We start from the raw sequence: 24,616 nt of genomic DNA, 5'->3' as shown, positions 1-24,616 counted from the left end.
ATTCTATAGACATAGTGATCTTTATGCTGTAAAAAACTGTATATAATGTAGGGTTTACCAGGACCACACACACACACACACACCCTGATACATTATCATACACTACATCCAGAGTGGGATCATGGATAAGCACACAATCAGGCAATCATCCACTCTCAGTGGCCTTAACCTTTTGAAAGCTTTGAAAACTTTCTCAAAGCTTCCACTCTGTCACACAAACAAAAAAATCTATTCAAAAAATAAATACACTCTAAAAACAGACCTAATTACCTGTTTTTTTGTTTTTGATTATAGCTTATTTTATTGAGATTATAACCTCCAAAAGTTAACCAAAATAATAATAATAATAATAATAATAATAATTAAAAAAACAAAAACAAAGTGACAATTTTAATGTGACAATTTTAACGTTTTCACTCAAATAAAGTAAATCTACTGTATAAATAATATGATTTACATTCATATTTTATTATCAATAACATTGATATTATTATTTATACAATATTACTATTTATCAATGTTTATATATTCGTACTCTTAAACTTGTGAAGAGTAAAGTCTTACCGTCTGAGTCAATGCTGTTGAGGGCGGTCGGGGGGATGATGGACACTTTGCACTGGCCGAGGGGACATTTGCGGGGGTAGATATCCATGCACGCCGTGTGCACCTGTCCAAGCAAAGACAGCTTTTAGAGGTCAAAGGCTCCCTGAAGTAGTTAGCATTCTACAAGGCATTCTTAGCCTGGGAAAACCCAGACAACTTCCAGCAAATTTAGATTTGCTCTGCAAGTAGTCTGGCAGAGAGCTCATTCAAACCCATTTCTATTCCGTCGAAATCGCGCACCAATCTGAAACGTTGGGGCGGGCTTTACACGATGACGACAGCGCAGCGACGGTGAAGCAGAGTTTTGTACATCACAAACATGGATGCCGCCGTGGAACATCACTCATTCGAATTAGCTATCACGTCTGTTTTAAGCGATTTAAACTTTTCCTTTACGTTAAAACCCGAGCAAAGAACAACACTCGGCTACCAGATGTGGATTACACCGGCTACTTTGATGAGGAGGATGGGGAGTGTGATCATGTTCTAACACATCTGAAATTACTGAATTTGAATAAAGTTTGCGAGACAATTTTCCAAAGACTCCTCATATTTTATTTTCACAATATTGCAAATCGCGTTCTAATCGTAATACAAATGCCTCAGAATGGGGGCAAATGCGATCATAGCTTGTTTTTTTCTGTTCGACCGTCAATCCGAGATGTTTCAGTCAGTCTGAGATGCTTTCCAAATTTTGCAAAAATGTTGATGTAGTGGCGGTGGAGACCAGCTATTATCATATTTCTTTAACAACAACGGCAAAAGTCGTCAGAAGCCATTGCAACATCTTCCTCGAAATCACAAACAGAATAGCTGTCTCAGATGTTTCTCCGTCGCTCTGCATTGGTTACGTCCTCGTCCGTTGGAGACGCCCCTTTGAAAATGATGTGTCTATAAAGCTTTGCCAGAGTCATTTTGAGATATGTAGTTATTTCTTACCATGGCTTTGCACCACAAACAACGCCAGTCCTGCAAGCGCAGCACGCTGCCACACGTTTTGTCGCAAACGGCACACTTGGCACTGACGGGCAGGTTGCCTTCCAGCCATTGGTGTGGCATTGCAATCTATAGGAATAGAATGTAATAAAAATGTAGCCAGGCATATAGAACAGACTTATTGGTTATGAATTAGCTCACTGAACCACAGGCTTTATGCGACTCACCCCATCCTCATCCTCAATGATGTCCTTCCCGATAGAGGCCAACGTTGTCCATTTGCAGTTGTTGGTGGCCCTGACTGCGCATCTTTTATGGGCCTTGAATTTACACACTGTGAGAGGGAAATGTGCAAACCAGTTATAAGTCTGGCTGGCAGTAACCTTGAGATGCTTATGTGACAATCAAATATTTTCCTTTCAGAAAAGAAATATGAGGTGATAAAAGATGCCGGGAGAACACTTCCTAAATCAGACAGCACAATATACAGTGTTTAACTGAGGAGAACATTGAAAAAGTATTTGAAAAACCAAATGCTAAAAACTAATTTAAGAAAATCAAGTATTTTAACAACGGGGGTGACGCCGCAGTGGGTAAGTAATTTAGTCGTGTATGGCCAAACAGTCGTGTATGTAGCATGTTACACAGTGTAACACTAATAGCGCTGACTACCGCAGCAAGAATAATTCCTAACCTACTGTACACTGCATGACCCTCTAAACTGTTTCACCTGTGGGTAACTTACGTTAAATACACTAGTGTTGTCACAATACCAAAATTATGACTTCGATACGATACCAGACTAAAATATCGATATATCGATACTAAATCGATACCACAGTAATAATAAAAAAAAAAAAAAACATAAGATAAGATAAGATGCTTAATATGACAACAGAACTTGTTATTATTCATTGTTATTTTTTACTAAAAATTCATGTGGCCAGCATGTTCCTTAGGGCTGGGCATCGTTTTGATTTGAACAATTATTGATCAATTGATCAATTACTATTAAAATTATCTCACACATTTTTGCTATCTCAATGTATTTTTACAATGGGGTAATTGTGTTGCAATAGCTTACACACAGCACAAGAAAGCTTGATTTCGAATGGTGAATTGAATTTAAAAAGACGACTAAACAGTAATAAAATAAGAACAAATAAACAGATTACAAACAATAGCACAAATAAATGCAATAGAATAGAAGATACAAATTAAATAGACTGCTTTATTTTTTATAGGTAGGTCTAACATTCAGATAAGAAACTGAATAAAAAAATGCATAGTAATTACATTTAAAACAACATTGGATAATGTTCTTTGTAAAAAATTCAATAGCGTACAGATGAAACTATTAAAGTTGCACAAGTTGATCAGCCAAGAGCAGTGTGATCGTTTGTCTTTTTGTAGTTTGAATAACAAATGACTGCGGTCCCTTTAAGACTAAAGGACGCATGGATCCTAAACACTGTTCCTGTTCCTCGTTCTTCCTGAACTGTTTGCGACTGTGTTTACGTTAATACTCTTTCAGATGTGCACTGATAATTCTTTGAGTGTATTTGACCAATAATAAGCTGGAAAAAGAAGCAAATGTTTGCACTTGTATCATGTCAGAGGCGGCTTTATTAGGGTAGGCTATGTGTGTGTGCGCTTCAGATGTGAGCACGAAATCTGCGGGGATTAGTAGAATTAATTTATGTGCAATCCCTCGCGAAATTCAGACCGATCACACACTAACAATAACACACTGTCACGTGTGTTAACGCGCGTTCTCCGTGCTCAGAGATTAACCGGGCTGAGTGAGAATATGCCGGTGTGTGTCAACTCGCTTTCGGTCGGAGAGGAGAGCGCAGCTGATATCGATACTGTAAAAACTGAGAATCGTATCGTTTCAGATATTCCAGTATCGATACATATCGAAATATCGATATTTTTGACAATGCTAAAATACACTAAAATAAGCCTGCAACATTGGTAATAACATCTTTTTCAATAACATTATAATTTTCTTTAGGTTTATAACGTGACAAAACAATCTAGAAATCTACACTTCAAATCTCAATTATCATTGTTTACAATGGGAATCTTTCTAAAGTAGGTTAACACAACAGGCCGACTTTTATTTAGCTATCTGTCATGTCGGAAAGCGTTTTGAATTATGCTTCGATTTCTTTTAAATTCTGGAAACTTTTGGGTAACTCGACCTCTAAACTACGCTGCTATTCTGTACTGTCCTCACCAGCGGAGTGGGTGAGGTCCAATAAGCTAATGGCTGACAGTTCTTTGTTGATTTCCTCTATTAAATTGCATTGCAGATCTAATCAAGTTAGCAATGTTCATCTGGTCGTTTCCAGAAGGAGAATTAAGTGGCTGATTGATTGGCTGGCTTCCTCCTCCATAATGTACGCTTCAGCACATTATCGTGGCCACCTCCATTCTTACTAACTTAAAATGTACACTCAGCTGTTTCCTGACACAGATGCTGCAATCAGTGCAGATGTCTCTACAAGTTGCAGAAATAAAAAACGTCATGTACATTAAGGGCCCGTTTGTTCTGTACAAGCAGGGCTTCCTGGCGCCCACAGTTCAAGAATCAGACCCTGAAAAAGCCTCAAATCCAGTTAAATCGGCCCATCTCAGTATCTGAGCGCATTACGCCTCCATATGCTGCCGGGACTTCTAATGTCCTGTAGGATTACACAGATTTGCAATGACACGGCTAATCACGCCAGAGCAGAGATGCATTTAGTCCAGCCAAGCCCTGCCAGCCGGGACACCACAGAGTCACTACAGAAAGTGTTTCCTCCCTGGTGTATTCCAGAACCGGAGTGGATATGTGCTGAATGGGGCTGTTTACGAGAAAGGAAGCCAAACATTCACGGTATGTCCGATGCTGGGAATTTCCACTTTCTGCAATGCCTTCTCTTAATAATAAATGAGGAGACACATCTATCGAGACGAGACAAGAGCGCACACGTCCTCTTCAGATATTCATAACACTAATCAGAGAGCTCTTCATCTCGCTTGGGCTCCGCACTGATCTTGTAATCAGAGCTGGTCTAAGCTCAGACCATTTCACATGGCTCTGAAAACAAATCTCCAATAATACACTCTAATGTCATTTTCAGGGCTGTTAGTAAACCATTTACAGACAATTCAGTAATGCTGAGTGAACGTAAGGCTGTTTACGATGCGCTGCTAATGGACAGGATGTCTCTGTCAAATTAGAGAGTGAGAAATATTGAGTTTGCTTCTTTTGTTGGGGCCTATGTCTCACATCAATTTTTATTGATTGGCTGCTGTAGGAAATCGAAGAGAAATATAAGCAGCAATGATCATTATAAACTTCTTGCTATCAACTTGAAAGAACTGTGCTGAAAAGACAGGCGTAAACCTGCAAGAATTCCCATGATGGCCCAAGCTGGTCAGATCTTGGTGGGAAAGCTGGTCAAGCTTGTTGAGAGTGGGACACCAGCATATCAAATAATTTGCTGCTGACTAGTAAACTCTGTTTTTTTGTAATCCTGCTTTAAAGTTGATTGCAGTGCTATGTTGGGCCTCCTTGATTGTGTTTGTAGTACCTGAGCTTGAAATCATATTTTCATGGTCTTGGTCTTCTCATGGACTCAGGAGTATTTGACCCTGATAGACTTAGACTTGACAATCTTCTGATCTTGAATGAGTTTCTACCTTTTCTGGCCCTGGCCTTGACCCTCTTCAGGTCACATTCTTAAATCAAACTCAACTGTCTTCTACCCTCAGACTTGACGCAGTCTTGACCCTTTTCTGGCCTCTGCCTTGACCCTCTTCAGGTTACAGTCTTGAATCAGACTCAACTGTCTTTTGCTCTCAGACTTGACCTTTTCTGGTCTCTGCCTTATTTCATTCTTGACCCTCTTCAGACCTTGACCTTGACTCAGTCTTGACCCTCTTCAGACCTCGACCTTGACTCAGTCTTGGCCCTCTTCAGATCTCGGTCTTGACTTAGTCTTGGCCCTCTTCAGATCTTGTTTTTGACTAAGTCTTGGCCCTCTTCAGATCTCGACCTTGACTCAGTCTTGGCCCTCTTCAGATCTTGACCTTGACTCAGACTTGGCCCTCTACAGATCTCGGTCTTGACTCAGTCTTGGCCCACTTCAGATCTCAACCTTGACTCAGTCTTGGCCCTCTTCAGATCTCGACCTTGACTCAGTCTTGGCCCTCTACAGATCTCGGTCTTGGCTCAGTCTCGGACCTCTTCAGATCTCAACCTTGACTCAGTCTTGGCCCTCTTCAGATCTTGACCTTGACTCAGTCTTGGCCCTCTACAGATCTTGGTCTTGACTCAGTCTTGGCCCTCTACAGATCTCGGTCTTGGCTCAGTCTTGGACCTCTTCAGATCTCGGTCTTGACTCAGTCTTGGCCCTCTTCAGATCTCGACCTTGACTCAGTCTTGGCCTAGCCTGACAAGCCAGACCCACATCAAGATGTTTGGTCTGGAAACTCACCATAGACAGGGCTCAATCCGAGGGGCGGGATAAACGGTTGTCTTTCAAACTCCCTCTGCACGCGATAGCATAGCGCTACACCAACCAGAGCAACGAAGGTGAAACATTATTTTACATATTTTAATATAAAGATCATCAAATGAACCAATGAACTACATTTCGGAAGTCAATAAAGCTTTTTTCCTTGATTTTTGTGCCTTCAAGTCATATTTAGGGGTGACCCCTAATAGTCGAAGATCCGATGCATCGATATGCAGGACCGGATTCGACTACTGATATCATAGTCGAATTTTCGCGGGTGTTATGAAACGAGGATCATACCATTTTGGCAATATGGGGGTGCTCAATATTAGTGTTATAAAGAGGTGTCACGGCACTGAGCGATCGCCCCTTTAAGGGCACTGAGCTTCGCACCGGACGCGCCGTGCCTTTAAAATTCGAACACATATAAACCGATGGCGGCATTCGATGCCTGTCCGCGGCGATTGAATGTATATTTCCCTCAAATCGTGAATGTATATACTGATTTTACCCTGTGCTACAAGATACACTCATCGTGCAGCTCTTCTGTCAGAAGTCGAAATTGAGCTTGCGCGTATATAATGTTCACGTCTGCCTGGTGTGAGATCCCTGAGACACGGCGCTGAGCTTCAGTCCGGTGTGCGACCCCCTTTAGGTACAATCGGCTTAAGAATGTGCATATAAACGCACTCAAAGTGTTCTTTTCCTCTCTAGGCAGGTATTTTTTTTTGGTTTATTTATCAAAATGTTCTTTTATATATTTGTGTGATGTTCTGTGTTTCGATCGCGGCTTTTAAATGTTATGAGAGAACGGTTCATTTACAAATGTGTAGTTTTGCCTAGTTTTGATCACTTTATTAATAGTGGTGGCTGTGTGCCGTGTGTAAAGTAAAATAAAAATAGTCTTAGCCTCCTACTGACTAGTGTCCTGCCCTTCCCAACCCGTTTATACCATTTCTTTTTTTCCGGTCTATGGTTTACACACACATAGATGATTCGACTATCGGTCGACCATCGAGAGATTCGAAAATTCTGATTCGAATGTGTAAATCCTTAGTCGGGGACACCCCTATATTGGAATTATCAGTTTTTATTGTGAATGTTGACTATAAAATTTAATTTGGATCCATACAGCATTGTGTAATATTAATAAAAAATAGAGATGAAGCAAACACATACTACCCAAATTATCAACACACCTAAAGCATCCTTTACTCTTTATTGTGCCAAAAAGAACAGACGAAATGAAACTTCTTAACACAACAATCTAACATTGCTTTATTGATTTAATAAAATGATACTGCATTAAAAAAAGGCATTTAAACATTACTTTATTTAGAAAATTCACTAAGACTACATCCAGACAGTCAGTCCAAATCCAATTTTTGTGCATATCCGATCAGATTTAGAAAGTGTGAATAGAAAAAGAGCACTTCTGGGAATCCGTTTCAGTCTGACTAATCTGATCGGATTTTGTGTGCTTTATATGTCTTTTTTCAAGCCACATAAAACATAAACGTCAGAACTTGATCATAGGAAACATGCTAAAACACACTGCAGAAACAAATGTGTGTTGTTGCAAAGTGCCAGACAGCAGAAAATGATGGAATAACGGAAACATGTTTTGAAACAGCACGTAATAACCAGCCTCCTTCGTTTCTGCCACTGTAGAGTAATCCTCTTGCAGTAGTCCAGTGCAACGGTTACGTAATATCATGTTGTAAATAAGACAACATCTGTATTGCAAACTCCTCCATGTTGCGGTTGTTGTTGTTTTTGGCGTATACCTACCAATGCAACATCATTGCCATAGAAACCAATGCAAATATTCTGGAAAATGAAAGAGCGGCATGGACACACAAATTGCATCTGAACAGTTGCGATACATAGTGCGTTTAGATCAGATTCCAATCGTATACACAAATAATCGGATTTGGGCTGACAGTGTGAACATAGCTTATGTGTCATAACTTACTAGAGTTCTGTATCGACCAATCAGCATCTATGACCAGAATTATCTGTTTAATAAATAATGTTTTGGGTTCACTCAATAGTCCACTCTAATGCTATTGTCAGTTAACAGCCAAAAACAAAAGCAATTTCCATGTGAAAAGAAACGGCTCTCAAGCCTGAAGATAGTAATGAGAGGTTTGTTGAAAGAAATGAGATCATCTTTCCACAGTAACACATACAGTAATTAATACTCTGAGTCTGTGTGTCTGCTTGCTGGAAACACAAACGCGAAACAACAGCACTGGAAAGTGCTCCTTAATTATCGCTCTCTAGACCACTGCGACCACACAAATCCACTTTTGCTTAATGCAATGTGACCCCAGAAAACTGCCATTTCTAAATGGCACCTTGATGTTTTAGTGAAAAAAATCAACATTAGGGAACATTATGACGACTATAATAATGAGGCTTGTATTATGCACAATGCAGTGTGGGTTTCACTTAAATTTCTCATTAAAACTGAGGAGAGAGTGAGAGGCTTACTATTTTTACTTCCTGCTATGCGAGAGCCAATGACAGTTAGCCGAGTTTAATGAGACCATCTGCATATCTCTGAAAGTAATTAGCACTCTCTTTCCACATGATGTCACACCATTAGCATTCATAATGCATGACCCTGGATGTGGTATTTTTAGTGAGAGTGTTTTAACCTGCCAACATGTTCTTTGAGGTGCTTCTGCAGGTAGTTGACAAATAACTCTATATAAAATAATAATAAAATACACAATAAAACAATCTATAATAATAAAAATAGCCACAAACTTTAACATCAATATTTAATATGAAAAAATACAAAATAAAATACACCATTATTTTCCCGTCGTACAATGTTAAGTATATACTGTAGGTGCTGTGGTTGGTCAATATATATGTTTTTAAAAAGTATCTTTTTTTGTTTCCATACTGGCATGATGAATTGAAACTAGCCCCACGAATGAGTTGGTTTATCCCAAGTTTGTTTCTCCAATCTTTCACCTGACAGATTTTGGGTTCCTTGCCTCTGTCTTGCTTAGTAAGTTTACACTTAATATTCAACAATATTATTGACTCGAATACACTGACACTTTTGGGCAAGAGCTGAACTGAGATGGACAACGACATCACTACAGAACAGCTTTATAGATGAAATTAGCTTAATAATTTAATATATTTACATCAGAACTAACTTCGGCTGAACAATGATGCTGTTTTCTTTTAGAGATGCTGTACAGCCAAAATGAACTCTGTTTGCATCATTGATTAATTTTCCTGTTTATCAAGCTGATTTGAAACAATCTGTATTGTATAAAGCGCTATATAAATAAAAGTCACTGACTTGATTTGACTTTTTACAGATTAACTTTGGATACTTTTGTTCATGGTCATATGCACTATTTACTGGTTCATATTATTGATTCATATTATTGGTGGTTTGTCTTTTTGTCTTTAAATATCACATTTTATTGTATCATCTAATTTAAAGCCAATCATCTGGGTGAGGTTGCACCAGCCATTCGTAAGTTCTTTCTTAAAATGGAATGTGAAGTCCACACTAGATGCTTAGTAACTACTGGCTAGTTTGTAACTAACTCTGTACTTTTTTCAGTTGCACAATTTGTTCTTAAGGCAGAACGTAACCAGTAGGACGCAAGCTCTCCGTAAAGTAATGCATAGTTGCAAAATTTGACGTTTACCTTCAGTAAACCAATATCATTGGATTCGAAACGCTTCAAATCAAGCATAGCGTTAGTTCTGGAAGGTCACGTTAGTCAAGCTCGCATCCGCTGACTGTCAGCTGATCACGCCTACTTATAGGGGTCTATCACAGCATGCATATATAAGCTCCTTCAGTATTATCAGCTGCTATCGTGTTTCTCCGGAGCTAATTACCCTCCTCCATCCCCAGCTCCTCCTCTCGTCAGTCAGGATTTGATATTCTAATTCACCCTGAATCAGAATAAATTCCTGAATTGTTGTACATTTTAATATATAGACGTTAATGATATCTGCAATATGTTGTTGGTTCTGTTCTGTTTACCTTAATCGCTTATCACTGCTCTCCCTGCTTTCATCCATGCTATTTTGCCCAGAACAGAATAGTATCGCCAATCCAAACTATATGCTAATTGTCAATCCTCTTTGACGATAGTGGTCCTAACAGAACTAAGTTTAATGTTACAATGCAAAAATATGTAGTAGTGTATAGGTTACTTAGTGCCCAATGCCCATTTATGTCAAAACTAGACTAACTTATGCACAGCTAGTGCAACCGGCCCCAGAGCCATAAAGCAGAGGTGCCAAATTATTCTATATTAGAACTCATTGTGGCAGATAGAAAAAAATATTGAAATCAATCAATCAATCAATCAATCAATCAATCAATCAATCAATCAATCAATCAATCAATCAATCAATCAATCAATCAATCAATCAATCCAATAAAATGGACCAATTGATAGTGCATTATATGAGCATAATCATAAATGTGTACATTTGCATTATTTTTTATTTTAAGTTAGAATAAACAAACTAAATTAAATAAGTTTAGTTTTTATTTTATTTTATGTCAGTTAACGTTTATTGTTTTATGTTCTTAGTTTAAGTCAACAATTAAAGCTCTTTATATAATGTAAAGTAACATAATAATAATAATAATAATAATAATAATTATTATTATTAATATTTTTCACAATTTATAATATAATTCTATAAGTTTTCCCCATCACAATACACAGCTATTTTTGAACATGCTTTTTGACCACATAAGTCATAGTTATTGCATCTACCAGTAGGAGCTAACTGCTGAAGTTAACCAGGCAAACCCTGATTACACTGGTACTTTTCAGTCCTTCCTCTCTAATCACCTGGCTCCAATCCCTCTTTTTACGAAAACCAATTCCAGATGGATAAAATCCAAGCTCATTCTACAAGTCCATTTGTATTGACAAATATATACTTTTAAATTAAAAAAATATGTCAGATTACTGAAGTACAATAGGCTGTGATTGGTGTTTGTTTGAAGTTGACATAAAATTGTATACACTAGAGTTACTTGTAGTGTCACATGTCTGTCCTGTGTTGTGTACAACATGGGTGTTTTGTTTAGTTGCAGCCTTTATCCTGCTTGTTAAAGCGTCCGACTCTCATGCCGGCGGACCCGGTTTCAAATCCCACTTGGAGTGGGCGGATCCAACAGGTGGGGCAAATGAAACCAATAATGAGATAAAAAGGGGGAGAGGTCTGACCGAGACATGAGCACATGCCCATAATAACAATACACCCATCTGCTACGCAAGACAGGACAGACATGTAGACTCTTAAACAAGAAAAGCAACAATAGTTCTCCTCTGATTGATGTGGAAGCACCTCAACAGAAGTACAACAAGTATCCTTGAAATGCAAAATTGAACCAAATAAAAGACAGATATCTGGCGTCAGCGTATTGATATATTATTGCAATATGTTTCCGTCTGCAAGTCTTTTCCTCCTCAATAAGCTGTGCTTCTGCACTAAGTAGTTCTAACCAGTGTAACCGACTCTAATGTAACCCTGAACCATCCTTGATCACCCCTGAGCAGTTTGATGAAAATATGACACCTTTGGGGAAGGACAGCACGCTGAACGAAGCAGCTTCATAATTGAAGAGGGATTATCCGACATACGGATTTGAGAAGAGAGAGATAGATAGATGGGCAAACACCTACCTTCACAGGAGAGGCCATGAGAAGTGACCCCTGAGAGGCTGTCCCGACAGACGTTACAGAAGGTGGGGCGAGCGTGGGAGCAGGCATACCAGTTGTGCATCCCTGAGAAATGTTCCACATTAAACTGTGCCGTCTAGCAAAGGAGAAGTTAAGACAAATTGGCAGCGCCAGGATAAGACTTTTTCAGAGCCCCTAAAACAAACACTATGCTTTTCAGCTCACACACACATGCAACACAGAGACATGCATACGTATATTGGCCTCAGGTGTACGAGACGCAACCCTCCTGTGTGCAACACCACACCACGGCTCTCCCTGACAATCAGTTTCCCCCGTAACATTGGCTCTTACATCTAGCAGAAGAACCCTGATGCAACAGGACAGTGATTTAAGAGGCCGACTGCGCCCACGGTTGGAGTTCGGGGTGTGGTATTGCAGAACACGGGGGCTGAGAGTCTTACATAACCATCTTCATCTCATATCAAAGTGAGCATACAGTTAACACCCGACGCTGCAGTCCGCACTTTCATTTTCTGGCATGCGACATACCGTTTCAGATGTGAAAAGCCGCCACATGCACACATGCGCAATTAGAGTCAGTGAATTATCAACTGCAAACATTGAGCAAAATTTCCTCCTTCCAGAACTATTATGGTAACGCCAGAACTAAATGGTTAACTTGATTTTTTCAAATGCATCTCATTAACGCTGAGAAGAAGAAAAAAAAGGACATTTGAAAGCAGGTTCTTCTAGAGCACCTGAAATACACATAACCTGATTGAAAACAGTTAAGAGGGAGAGGGAGAGGTAGAGCAAGAAGTAGGTTTGACAACCAACAAACACTCAGAACGCATGCAAGATGCAACTCAAACTGTGCTCTTACCTCGTAATGCTCTCTGGACTGAACCGATTTCAGTGAGCTGATCCAGTCCTCCATTTCTTTCCTGTTCTCGGCACACAGGATAAGCCTTCGGAACGGTGTAATTACCTACAGGGAGACAGAGATATGGGGAGATGAGAGCGGAGTGTCTCACCCTCCTGCCTGACTGACTGCGACTGACAATGAGTCCCCCCACCCCACCCGTGCTTCCGCTCTTTAAGACGAAGCTCGGGACAAGCCCCTCACCCCCCCGCCTCCTCCTCTTCTCCTCTTTAACGGCCACCTCCACCCCTCAGGTCTTTTCCTCTCGGATGCTTGAGCGAGATTTAGGCTGACAGGCGGAGTGCCCGAGAAAATGCTAAAAGCCTGTTTCATAACAGGGGCAGCCTCAACACGAGTCAAACTCTGCGCTTTTAATACCACTATAATTTATTGATAACGGCACCCTTAACATCTCCGCGCGCCGGTGGTGCCACTGCGGAGGCACGCGGCAACCCAACAACAGTTTCCGCTGCGTGGGGAAGCAGGTGATACGGTCCTCAGGGAATTACAGCTTACCACCTGCACCGAGACAAGACCGCAGATTACAACGTAAACCACTTTCTCACGTTGGCCACTCTGAGTTTAAAAACACTGGGTTTGATTCATTGTTTTTAGATTCACATTGTTGCAAAATATGACATTTGGTGGCCAATTATCTCAGGATGAAACATTTGATTTTCGATTCTCAGAGGTTGCTCTTTCATAGTTCAAAAGACTTGGCTCTCAGTAAAAGGGTTAGTTCACACAAATTTACTCACCCTCATTTAATTTGAAGCCCATAAGACTTTCGCTCATATCTGATATTTTTAATGACATTTTCTGTCCCTCCACTGAAAATCCATTTCACCAAACATTCAAGCAAAAAATGCTTTTCTTACTTAGTATTTTTGTCTTGTTTCTACTCAAAATATCTAACAACTCTTAAATTAAGAAACATTTACTAGATAAGTAAAAATTCTTGTGTTCTGAAAAAATTAAGAGAGTTATTGCTTAAAATAAGCAAAATAATCAGCCAATGGGGTAAGCAAAATAATCTTGTTTTCTGTTTGAATTATGATTATTTTTCTCACCCCAGTGGCAGTTTTCTTTGCTTATTTTACGCAAAAACTCATTTTGAGTTCTTTTTTCCAAAACATGACAATTACTTTTGCTTGTCTAGTAAATGTTTCTTGTTTTAAGGATTTTTAGATATTTGGACTAGAAATAAGACAAAAATACTAAGTAAGAAAAGCTTTTTTGTAGCATAAAGACACGTGTAGGACACAAAAGTAAGCCACATGAATCGAGTGGTTTCTGATGAGTCTCCTGAAGAGACATGATCGCTTTAAATATAAAAAGACATTTGATTTAGGTTTTTATTTACATATAAACATTGACCAATGCACATGCATAAAGCAGATATATATAGGTAAGGGGAAGCTCAAATGTCCTTGCCTGATTCACATGAACTTACAAGGTTTGTTCTCGCAAGTACAGTTGAGCTTTTGTTTAAAATATTTGATGTGCTCCATGTATGTGCATTGATCAATGTTAATATGTGCATTTTTGTGAGTTTTGGTGTAATGGACAGAAACCCCTAAAATTATCTTCATTTGTGTTTTGAAGATAAATAAAACTCTTCTGGATTTGGGTGGAATTGGATTTTTGGGTGAAATTACCTTTTAAGTATTAAAGGGTTAGTTCACCCAAAAATGAAATTGATGTCATTAATAAATCACCCTAATGTCGTTCCTCACCTGTAAGACCTCCGTTCATCTTCAGAACACAGTTTAAGATATTTTATATTTAGTCCTAGAGCTTTTCTGTTCCTTAATGAAAGCGTATGCACACTATAAAGTCCATGGCCAGAAAGGTAATAAAAACATCAAATTAGTCCATATGTGACATCAGTTAGTTAATCAGGAACAGAAGACAATGCTGAATAAAGTCGTAGTTTTTGTGAATTTTGGACCAAAATGTATTTTTTGAGAACTAACTGATGTCACATATGGACTACTTTGATGATGTTTTTATTCCCTTTCTGGACATGGACAGTATAGTGTGCATACACTTGCATACGCTCTCGGACTAAATATAAAATATCTTAAACTGTGTTCTGAAGATGAACGGAGGTCTTACGGGTGAGGAACGACATTAGGGTGAGGAGTTAATGACATCAAATTCATTTTTTGGGTGAACTAACCCTTTAAGTCAATCTCAGAATGTTCCATCCCTAAATTCCTGAGGATGAATTAAAACATATGAGACCATGAGCCGATTTCACATTGCGAGCTCTGACTTTTCATTGCAAACTTTGTAGTCTGAACAAATCTGAGCACTGCTTGAGACATTTTGAGATTTCTTTTGAACTTCTAAAACAAACGCGTCACATTACTACAGCCCTTTTCCAGTCTCTGTTTGCTCTTCTTCAGTTTCATTGCAGTCTAGGAGAAACTTGAGATCTTGCTTGTGCTCTGCCAAACCGTTAAAACATTGTTCTAACGTCGACTTGTTTCTAATCTCTGCATCCGCATTAAGCTGGCATCACAGATCCTCCCCAAGCGCATGTGTCAATGTTCACACTAATTATCAAGAGACGCGAAAGAACCTTGTATTCCTGGCTCCAATAAAGAGCTTGCATGGATGCGATAGACAAAACCCATCTGTTCTTTTTATAAATGTCTCATCCATAAGTTGCCTCATTCATTTTTGGAAAATCAGCCATTGCCATCTAGCACGGTGGGTAATGAATTGTGTCTAATTAGGTTTTGTATATCTGGTGGTTACTGCAGTTTTCAAAGGTGTGGTTACCAAACAACGCTATTGGTGTTACACAACGGCATACAATCTCCCTATGAGAAACTGCACTGGCTGTAGCTGCCGCATGAGCGGATTACAGGGGAACGCACTGAAGAGATCCACTAACAGCAGCAGAGGTGCCGAGAGAGAATTACAAACGCAACAGAGTTATGTGGATGTCAACGTTGTAGCTCATTATATGTTTGCCATTTGGATAGCTCCATCCACGGCTTGTTATTTCTTGCTGTGTTTTTACAGTGCCGTTGCATCTAAGTGTTTCAACCCTCCCCAACTCACTGCGCTTTCAGGATCCACAAACTCATTAGTGGTTTCAGTCTCTACTTCAGCATGACATCCTTTGCCATTTGACAATAAAGTCATAAAGTCGTAAGGTATTAGCAGCGTATCATTAAAAGGATGTTCCGGGTTCGATACAATTCTTTCAGCAGGTTTTGTGGCATAATAATGTTGATTACTAGTAATTTGAACTCATCGCGCCGCAGTTACACTAATGCACTCGATGTGGAGCCAGGGATCTGCAGGGAAAACCGCATTTCAGTTTGGGATGACATTAGCGTGTGCAAAATATAATGACGGAATTTCTTGTTTCCTATCTTTCTTTCGAATTATTGTGCATTTAAAGATTTTAAATTTAATGTCACTGTTTTTTTAAATACATTTTACAGATTTATATGTATAAGATTTCAGTTTTACCTTTGTCTATCATTCCTATTGCACATTTTATTTTATTATTAATGTATTATTAATTTTGGTAAACTCATCTTGTTTTGAATGGTGCTATATAAAAATGTACATTTTGATAATTAAATGGTTATTTTAATATACTTCCATTGTAAATTACTTTCTGTCATAATCAGGTGAATGTCAAATAACTTCACAAAAAAAGAAAAAAGTAAAAACAATAAAAATATAGTTTAAAATATACCATCTATCCATTTGATTCTTCATATTCATATTGGTTTTCTATCATTTCTAAAAAATGTTAAAAAATTATGACTCATCATGACATTAATATGTAATGTGGGCTAACCATCAAGTACAAATATCACATCTGTATTCTTATTTATTTAAATACTTGTAAATACAACTTAATGATTTTTTTTCATTTAATATATTTCAAGATAAAACATACATTCATTAACATAATTTAAGTGTTTTGTGTGTCACGCAACAGGATGTCAGAACCAAACTTTCTATTTCATAAAAAGGTAAAGTTATTTGATATTTCAGGAGACTTACTGAACTTCACACACAGTCATGAGATTCTGCATGAATCTCCTCTATTATATTATTTCCAATATTTTATATTGTGTTCCAGCTTTTATGTTTCTAGATGCTGGTTGCACCACATGACATTCTTTAAAAAATGTCAGGGTCAGTTGTGTGACCCTTACATTTTTGACTGTATGTAAAAAAAAAAAAAAAAATTCTAAATTATTTTCTATTAAAATAATTAAAACACTGAATATATGAAGTGCATCTCTTTGATATATTTTACACACAAAAAAAGTCTGAGTGTCAACATTTCACCATAAATGCTGTCTGTAAAGGTTAACTTGTACTGAACCCAAAATATTCTCTGAAATGACAAAAAGCATTGCATGAATGCTAAATAACAGCAAGCTTTGCAGTCAACCTTCGGGATTTCATGAAACAGCCTCTTTAAGGTGACTCTTTTGTCCAACCAGATAAGGTCATTTTAAGCATAGAGTGTCTCTGGCAGCTGTCCAGTCATCTGAGGAGCCTCTTCTACAGGAACACACTGGACTCTCGGAAGCCTCCTACGTAAATACCACCCTGTGCCAGTGCACCGTGCAGCTGCTATGTAAGGCTCCAGTTGTCCTTTACTAGCTTGTAAATGACAAGCGGTCTGCGAGGCATGTTTAGCAGTGCTGCGCGGATCTGTGAAGGGCAGTTCAGTCCGAGAGCTGCGGCGTAGCGACGCACAGCTTCATGTTTATTTATATGTTCACCATAGATACTGCAGATCTACACCACAAGCATGAGAGGCTGCGTATCTTCCACAAAAACAAATAAAGAAGTCACACTGTCCAGGCTGCGCTGTCAACTGCGGAAAGAGCTGTTGGAATTTTCCAGGCGTATTATTTCATTACTTATAGAGATATCGGATTCATTTTTTTGATGCCAAAAAACATACTTATCAATTTTCATGCCCGGCTGTGATGCAGTAATCACATTAGCATTCATCTTTCTCCCTTACACAATCAAACACGGGCAACTCCCAGCACATCCCTGCCAGCCACTTACTCTAAAAGCCTCTTCAACCGCTCGTGCAGAGGACGCGGCAAATTCACTGAGTGATTTCTCTTGTGCGCCGCCACTGCAGTTCATGATTACATTCAAATGGAGTTTAGACGATCTAGGAAAGGATTGCATTAAAGTCTCTTTAACAATGATAGGGTGCCAGTGCTGGTTCCCAATCTGAAACCAGTTCTGGGCCTTATGAATAGGCTTCACACAAGTCAAGTCAAGTCGACTTTATTTATATAGCGCTATTACAATGACAATTGTTTCAAAGCAGCTTCACAGTTTTAAAGGGTTAGTTCACCCAAAATTGAAAATTCTGTCATTAATTACTCACCCTAATGTCGTTCGACACCCGTAAGACCTCCATTCATCTTCAGAACACAAATTAAGATATTTTTTGGGAAATCCGATGGCTCATAGCCTAGAAATCTAGACGCACCCTAGCGGCAGCAAATCTAATCTGCCGCGAGTGTCGTCTAGCAACTCTCAATACACTTCTGAGCTGTAATCGCCAAACTCAAGTCAGGCCAATCACATCGTGTATAGAGCTGGTGGGAGGGGCTTAACATAATGACGGCATAGTTGCGCTTGCGTGTTTCTAGAAAACACAGAAACTGGCGAACCGTGGCCTTTCGAATCAGCTTTGACCACGACTCTGAAGACTTGGAGTTAAGCTTTTCTCTGAGAAAAGAACAAAGAACGGCACTGAAGTCATTCTTAAGAAGGGAAGATGTGTTCAGAGTTTTGCCAACTGGATACGGCGAAAGTTTAATCTGTCAACTAGTTCTGGTTCACCTTCATTGCTCTGGTCGGTTGTAGAGCTGTCCAATTGCGTGCACGCCGTGCAAAGGGAGTTTGAAAGACAACCGTTTATCCCGCCACTCAGATTGAGCCCTGTCAATGGTGAGTTTTCAGACCAAACATCTTGATGTGGGTCTGGTTTGGCAGGCTAGATGGCGCAGAAAGGCCTTCAATGACACCAATGTCATTTCCTCTCGCAAGACCAATAAAAAGTCCATCTCACTACAGTGATTCTACAACTATTTTATTAAGCGACGAGAATAGTTTTTGTGCTAAATGAAACTAAATAACGACTTAGATAGTGATGGCCGATTTCAAATGAATCAGCGTATTGATTCATGATTCGGATCACGTGTAAAACTGCTGAAATCTTTTGTCGCCTTTGGCTTGGCTTGCTCAGTTGGGGACACTAAAATTATGATCAAAGTTATTCAACTAATAATACAAATAAAATGTATGAATTAGGTTTTATTTAATTCTATAAACTATAATACAAATCTGCCAACATTGTCGCTATATGATAAATTAAAATAAGCTGATAATATCACTGTTTTCTCCAGAAAGACTGTACAGCCAAATCTAATTTCGTTGCAATACTGTCCTGTTTGACACTGTGAAGCTGCTTTGACACAATCTTGATTGTAAAAGCGCTATATAAATAAAGTTGATTGATTGATTGATTGATTGATTGATTGATTGGTTGATTGATTGATTGATTGATTGATTGATTGATTGATTGATTGATTGATTGATTGGTTGATTGATTGATTGATTGATTGATTGATTGATTGATTGATTGATTGATTGATTGATTGATTGATTGATTGATTGATTGATTGATTGGTTGGTTGATTGATTGATTGATTGATTGATTGATTGATTGATTGAAATCACATGACATTGGCAATCCGAATCATGAATCAATACACTGATTCATAGCAGTTGGAATCTTTGTTTTGAAATTGACACAAATGAATTGTCATTTTGTGTAACACTACACATTACAGTAGTTAGCACTCTAGGTTACCAAAACAACAGTTTTGGGGGAAAAAATTAAGCGTTATTATAATTAACTAAAACTATAACCATACAAAAAACCATTACTTGAAACTTAACATTTAACTTAACAAATAAAACATTTAATGAAAATAGAAGATATATATATATATATATATATATATATATATATATATATATATATATATATATATATATATATATATATATATATATATATCTTCTATTTTCATTTTTTCATTTTTCTATTTATATATATATAAATTTAACTTATGATCAAAATTGGATTTTTGCATGAAAAATCCAGTGAGTCAAAGAGAGCAAAATCATCACTTTCTGATAAACTGGAACTAAACATCACATTGGCTAGTTATGTAGTAACATTCGATTTAGAGTAGGTTGAAATTCAGGCCAAAGAACAAGCAAATTGAAAACCAGCACCATTTTGGTAGAAAGGGGTATAAGAAACTGGTCAAAGAAGGGGTACCTGAAAGAGCAGCAGTGTGCAGAACACTAGGATGTAAGTAATCGCTCAAATCTCACAGCTCTCAGACCAATGAGACAGTCATTGACTGAGGGGGCTGATTGTTGTCTGGGGAAAGTGAAACCGTTCCAGTTCAATACTCAGGAAAGGCCAGTCCGCAGCAGAGACGGAGAGAGTTTGAAGAGAGCATCCGTGTGAGACAAATGACGCTTTATTTAACGCAGGAATGAGTCTGACCTAATCAACGACACTGATAGAACATTCTAGAGTCAACAGATTAAAACTTTAATGAAGGTCTGTGAGAAAACGCCACAGGATTCGACGGAAACCGTTTGGAAAGCATCTCCGATTCAGTGAGATATCAAAAGAACCACAAAACCACAAACCTAGTCCTAAATTAATGAAGTGTATTATTATTATTAAAATAATTTATTATTATTATTATACATTTATTTATTTATTTATTTTCAGGCAACCTAAATCAATAATTGTACTAATATGACAGCCGGTACATTAGGTTATAATTTTAAGTGTCAGATAAGGTAAATTATCTCTTTAAGATAACAACTTTAAGGCACTACAGATCAAATATGAATCGTCCTAGAATATACAACTGTACAAGATGAAATTCCCACTTTTTATTTATTTATTATATCTAACATTATAATAAAGGGCCAATTAGATTGATCAAAAGTGACAGTAAAGACATTTATAAAATTACAACAACAACACAAGTTTAAAAAAACATGACCAAAGCATCCCTGAAATGTGTCTATTAAACTCCCCCCGTAAATGTTGCATCGACACGACATCCTCATTAAAACCTGTCTCAATCTTTCGAATAACTTACGGATATCTATTGATCTAATATGACTTCTGAGCTGTAATGTTGCCAGACTCATATGTTGCCTGACTGAGCCTGGTTTCTCCCAAGTTTTTTTGAAGGAGTTTTGGTTTGTTGCAACCGTTGCCTTGGGCTTTGGCTTGCTCAGTTGGGGACACTAAAATTTGAACTATATTACTGATCTGCCCACATTGACACAATATGATAATCGAACTGAGCTGGATGACATCACCGTTGCATTATTTTCCTGTTAACACTATGAAGCTGCTTTGAAACAATCTGAATTGTAAAAAGCGCTATATAAATAAATGTGACTTGGTGAAATATAATAACTTAAATGACAATAAGCTGGAATAACTTGTTTTCATGACAGTTGTTTTACAAACAAACATTATGTGATGAAGACATCAATAGATAATAAAAAAACATATAATGAGTATGTAATGCAGTGCATATATTTAGCAAAATGCACCTCTTTAGAATTATTCTTTCTAGCTAAAGCTAAACTAATGACTTTATGGACACTGAATAGCTTGCTTGAGGCAAATGTAATGGTAAGTGTCATTGTAAAGCCTACAAGCCGTTTTATTGACATCTTTCCCTGGTTGAAACACTGATTGGGCGATTACATGAGATGCGATTCGTTTCGGTAATTGGCAATGTATTTTCAACATACGTTCTGGCGGTCACCCATGTTTATTCAGTGTTGTAACATATAAAGATTTGATGATCGGTTCATGTGTCACTTGACCTGAGGCCCTACAGCGATCTGTCACACCGTATTATAAAGCGCCAAAATATTTATTGTTTGAATTTCATAATAAAATGGACAGAATTTTAAATTTGAGGCTTTGTTTCAGATTAAAAATAAACAAGCACAAAGCTTTTTGCAATTATTGGATGGCTGACACGCTATAAATATTTAGGGAAGTTTTGTTCACGCATAAACAGAAACCATATCATTACCCTAATCGATATATATATATATATATATATATATATATATATATATATATATATATATATATATATATATAATTTTTTTTTTTTTTTTTCAATCCAGTGCTAGTGTCCACACAGCTGACATGTTTAACTGTTAGCTTAACCACGTTGTGTGCACAAAATATACGCTAAATACAGTCAAATCATGCCATCAAGGAAGTGCTAACTAAACGTCTGTCTGTTCCGGTCACTGACTTCGCCCCTCCAAAACGGAAAATAGAAGTTTCGGCCGAAAATATTTTGGTAGCAAAATTTCGGTGCATCCCTATATGCTGTTCACTTCAACTTTCTATTCTTCAAATAGTCCTGAAAAAAATATAACACCATTTCCACAAAAAAATATTATGCAGCAACTGTTTGTAACATTGATAATAATGATAATTAATTAATAATTGAATACTAATAACACTGAGCAGCAAAACATCATATTACAATGATTTCTAAAGGATCATGTGACACTGAAGACTTGAGTAATGATGCTAAAAATACAGCTTTACCATCCCTGGACTACATTAAAATAAAATCAAAAACACTTATTTTAAATTGTAATAATAACATTTCACAATATTACAGTTTTGCTTAATTTTTTTTATCAAATTAATACAGCCTTAGTGATTGGCTTAATATTTAGCCGCCTGACCCCTGTTGTATGTTAAAAGTGCCTGCAGAGAATTCATCATCTCTGTCAGTCTGCACCGGTACACAGTGTTTTCATAAACCACAGGAAAGAGATACTGCATTTAATTAAAGCACTCCCTCTATATACGTACCTCTTGAAGTCTACATTATTTCACATTAGCGAGCCAGCGGATTCCCTCTAGACAAAATTGACTATTATTTCATTAGATCTCGCTCAGGCTATTTATGGACTTTAATCTCAGGCGTGTCAGGCTCATTTTTCTCGCGGAGGATCATTAGGGTCGTATCAACAAAGTCATTTTATAATAATATTACCAATATCAATCTGGTTTTATCAAGTAGATTTCATTATCATTGTCCCTGCATTGATCTGGTGTGCCTCTCCTGACTTTAAAAGATAATTCATTGTTAAATGAGCGACATTAGTCAGGATAATGTAGAACATCACTGATAAAGCAATCGTACACTGACTGAACTGTTTACAAGAGACCTGATAAAAATGATACACAAGATTCTGCTTTGTCCTTTTAAAACAGCTAAATGTCTTGCAGTTTGAGAAACGAATTTACATGTAGAACTTTGTAAACACTATTTTGTCAAGTATTTATAATTATTAGGCATGTCATAATAATTATAAAAAGTACATAGAATAATTAATACACCGTAAAAAAAAAAAAAAAAATGGTTTAACTTGGAAAAAAAAGGAACCTGGTTGCCATAAAATTGAGTTGATACAATGAAGGAAACATACATAAAAACTGAAAATATTATTGTGTCTGAACCACATAAAATGTGATAAATCATGAAAATATTTAGTTTCACTGCGTCATCACAAATAAAACACACAATTACCCAAAATGCATACAAATTCTTTTAATAATATTTGAATAAAGGTTGTCGATTCTCAAAAATGTCAATTGCATTAACTCGATTTTAATTTCAATGAATTCAAAATTAAGGCAACCAAATAACTTATTTAATTTTTTAATTTTTTTAATTTTACAGTGTAGAGACTACATGAACAATTAAAGAAACTACATTGAAGATACTTTTAAAAATTAAATAATTCATCATTAAAAAAATAAAATACAAATCTAATAAATGTTCACACTAGCAGGATTATATAAAACGAGCTACCTAAGGCAAAATTATGATTAAAAACAGAAAACACAGTAACCAGGAACTAAGACCAATTTTAAATCTAAAATCAGATTATTATTTTTTTTAAGTCTATGGAAACATTTTGTCCTCAAGTACCGACACACGGAAAGTGGCATTCACTCATTTTAATGCTGCACTGAAGCTGTTCGAAGTCTCTCGCAATTCCGTACCAGCTCATGATAAGAGACGCATCAGTCTGCGGCATTAAAACTTGGTATCATAAATACAAAATGACAAATCCATTTGTGCGCAGCCCCTTTAAAGCTCTAGCCGGTGCCAACTGAGAATAATGGAATCTTGCTCTCAAGATGAGGCGACAAAAAGCACTTGCTGCTGGTTTGCCTCGCTCACGTGTACCTCAGGATGCAGCGTCCTGCCTTTTCCTCTTACATGCTCAGAAACCAAAGCACACATCGTCATTGTTAAGAAAAACGGCTCACAAAGAGCTCATCCAGAACCTAAAGACAAGTTTCCGTTCCGCCAGCGTGCAGAACCCAGATGTCAGGCGACACCGTTAGACACACGCTCATCGGGACACGGTGTTCATGCACATGCCGTGTGTGTGTAGTGCACTCACCAGCGATCCGCTCTCAACTGCACCGCTGCTTCTGCAATCGTGAGCTGATGCCTGTGAGTGTGCGTGTGTGTGTGTGTTGAGCCTGGTTTCTCCAGATCTCTCACCCTCCCCAACCTCTGCAGAACCCTCCACCGCTCAAGGAACAGCCCACCGGAGACACATGCGATGTCACATGTACCGCCACACTGAACACTTCCACATGGCGAGACACACGCGCACAAGCACAAATTTCGATGTACGAATTAGGAACAAATCCTGCATGCCAAGTGGCCGTCCTAAAGAAGGCGCATGTATTTGTTTCTAGGCTGAACGCTCCATTACAACCATCCCCAGAGCTCTGGCCAAGTCAAGCAGAA

At 37.9% G+C, this 24,616-nt stretch overlaps 1 protein-coding gene across 13 annotated transcripts in view; it reads right to left on the bottom strand.

The window, feature by feature from the left end:
* The window catches only part of dgkh (diacylglycerol kinase, eta), a 107,665-nt gene that overhangs the window by 38,954 nt on the left and 44,095 nt on the right, over positions 1-24,616 (bottom strand). For 10 of the 13 annotated variants that reach the window (XM_067443334.1, XM_067443338.1, XM_067443337.1 and 7 more), the window contains 5 exons: positions 12,630-12,734; positions 11,747-11,879; positions 1,767-1,873; positions 1,543-1,668; positions 565-667 (listed from right to left, as the gene is read on the bottom strand). In XM_067443334.1, the coding sequence (XP_067299435.1) occupies positions 565-667; positions 1,543-1,668; positions 1,767-1,873; positions 11,747-11,879; positions 12,630-12,734 (574 nt within the window). Of the gene's footprint in view, positions 1-564; positions 668-1,542; positions 1,669-1,766; positions 1,874-11,746; positions 11,880-12,629; positions 12,735-24,260; positions 24,475-24,616 lie in introns of those variants that run through there. The other 3 variants (XM_067443343.1, XM_067443340.1, XM_067443342.1) reach the window with 2 other exon arrangements.

Source organism: Pseudorasbora parva, chromosome 5 (genome assembly GCF_024679245.1).
Source record: "Pseudorasbora parva isolate DD20220531a chromosome 5, ASM2467924v1, whole genome shotgun sequence".
In the NCBI taxonomy this organism is placed as follows: domain Eukaryota; kingdom Metazoa; phylum Chordata; class Actinopteri; order Cypriniformes; family Gobionidae; genus Pseudorasbora; species Pseudorasbora parva.
This window is presented reverse-complemented; position numbering and strand designations above follow the sequence as displayed.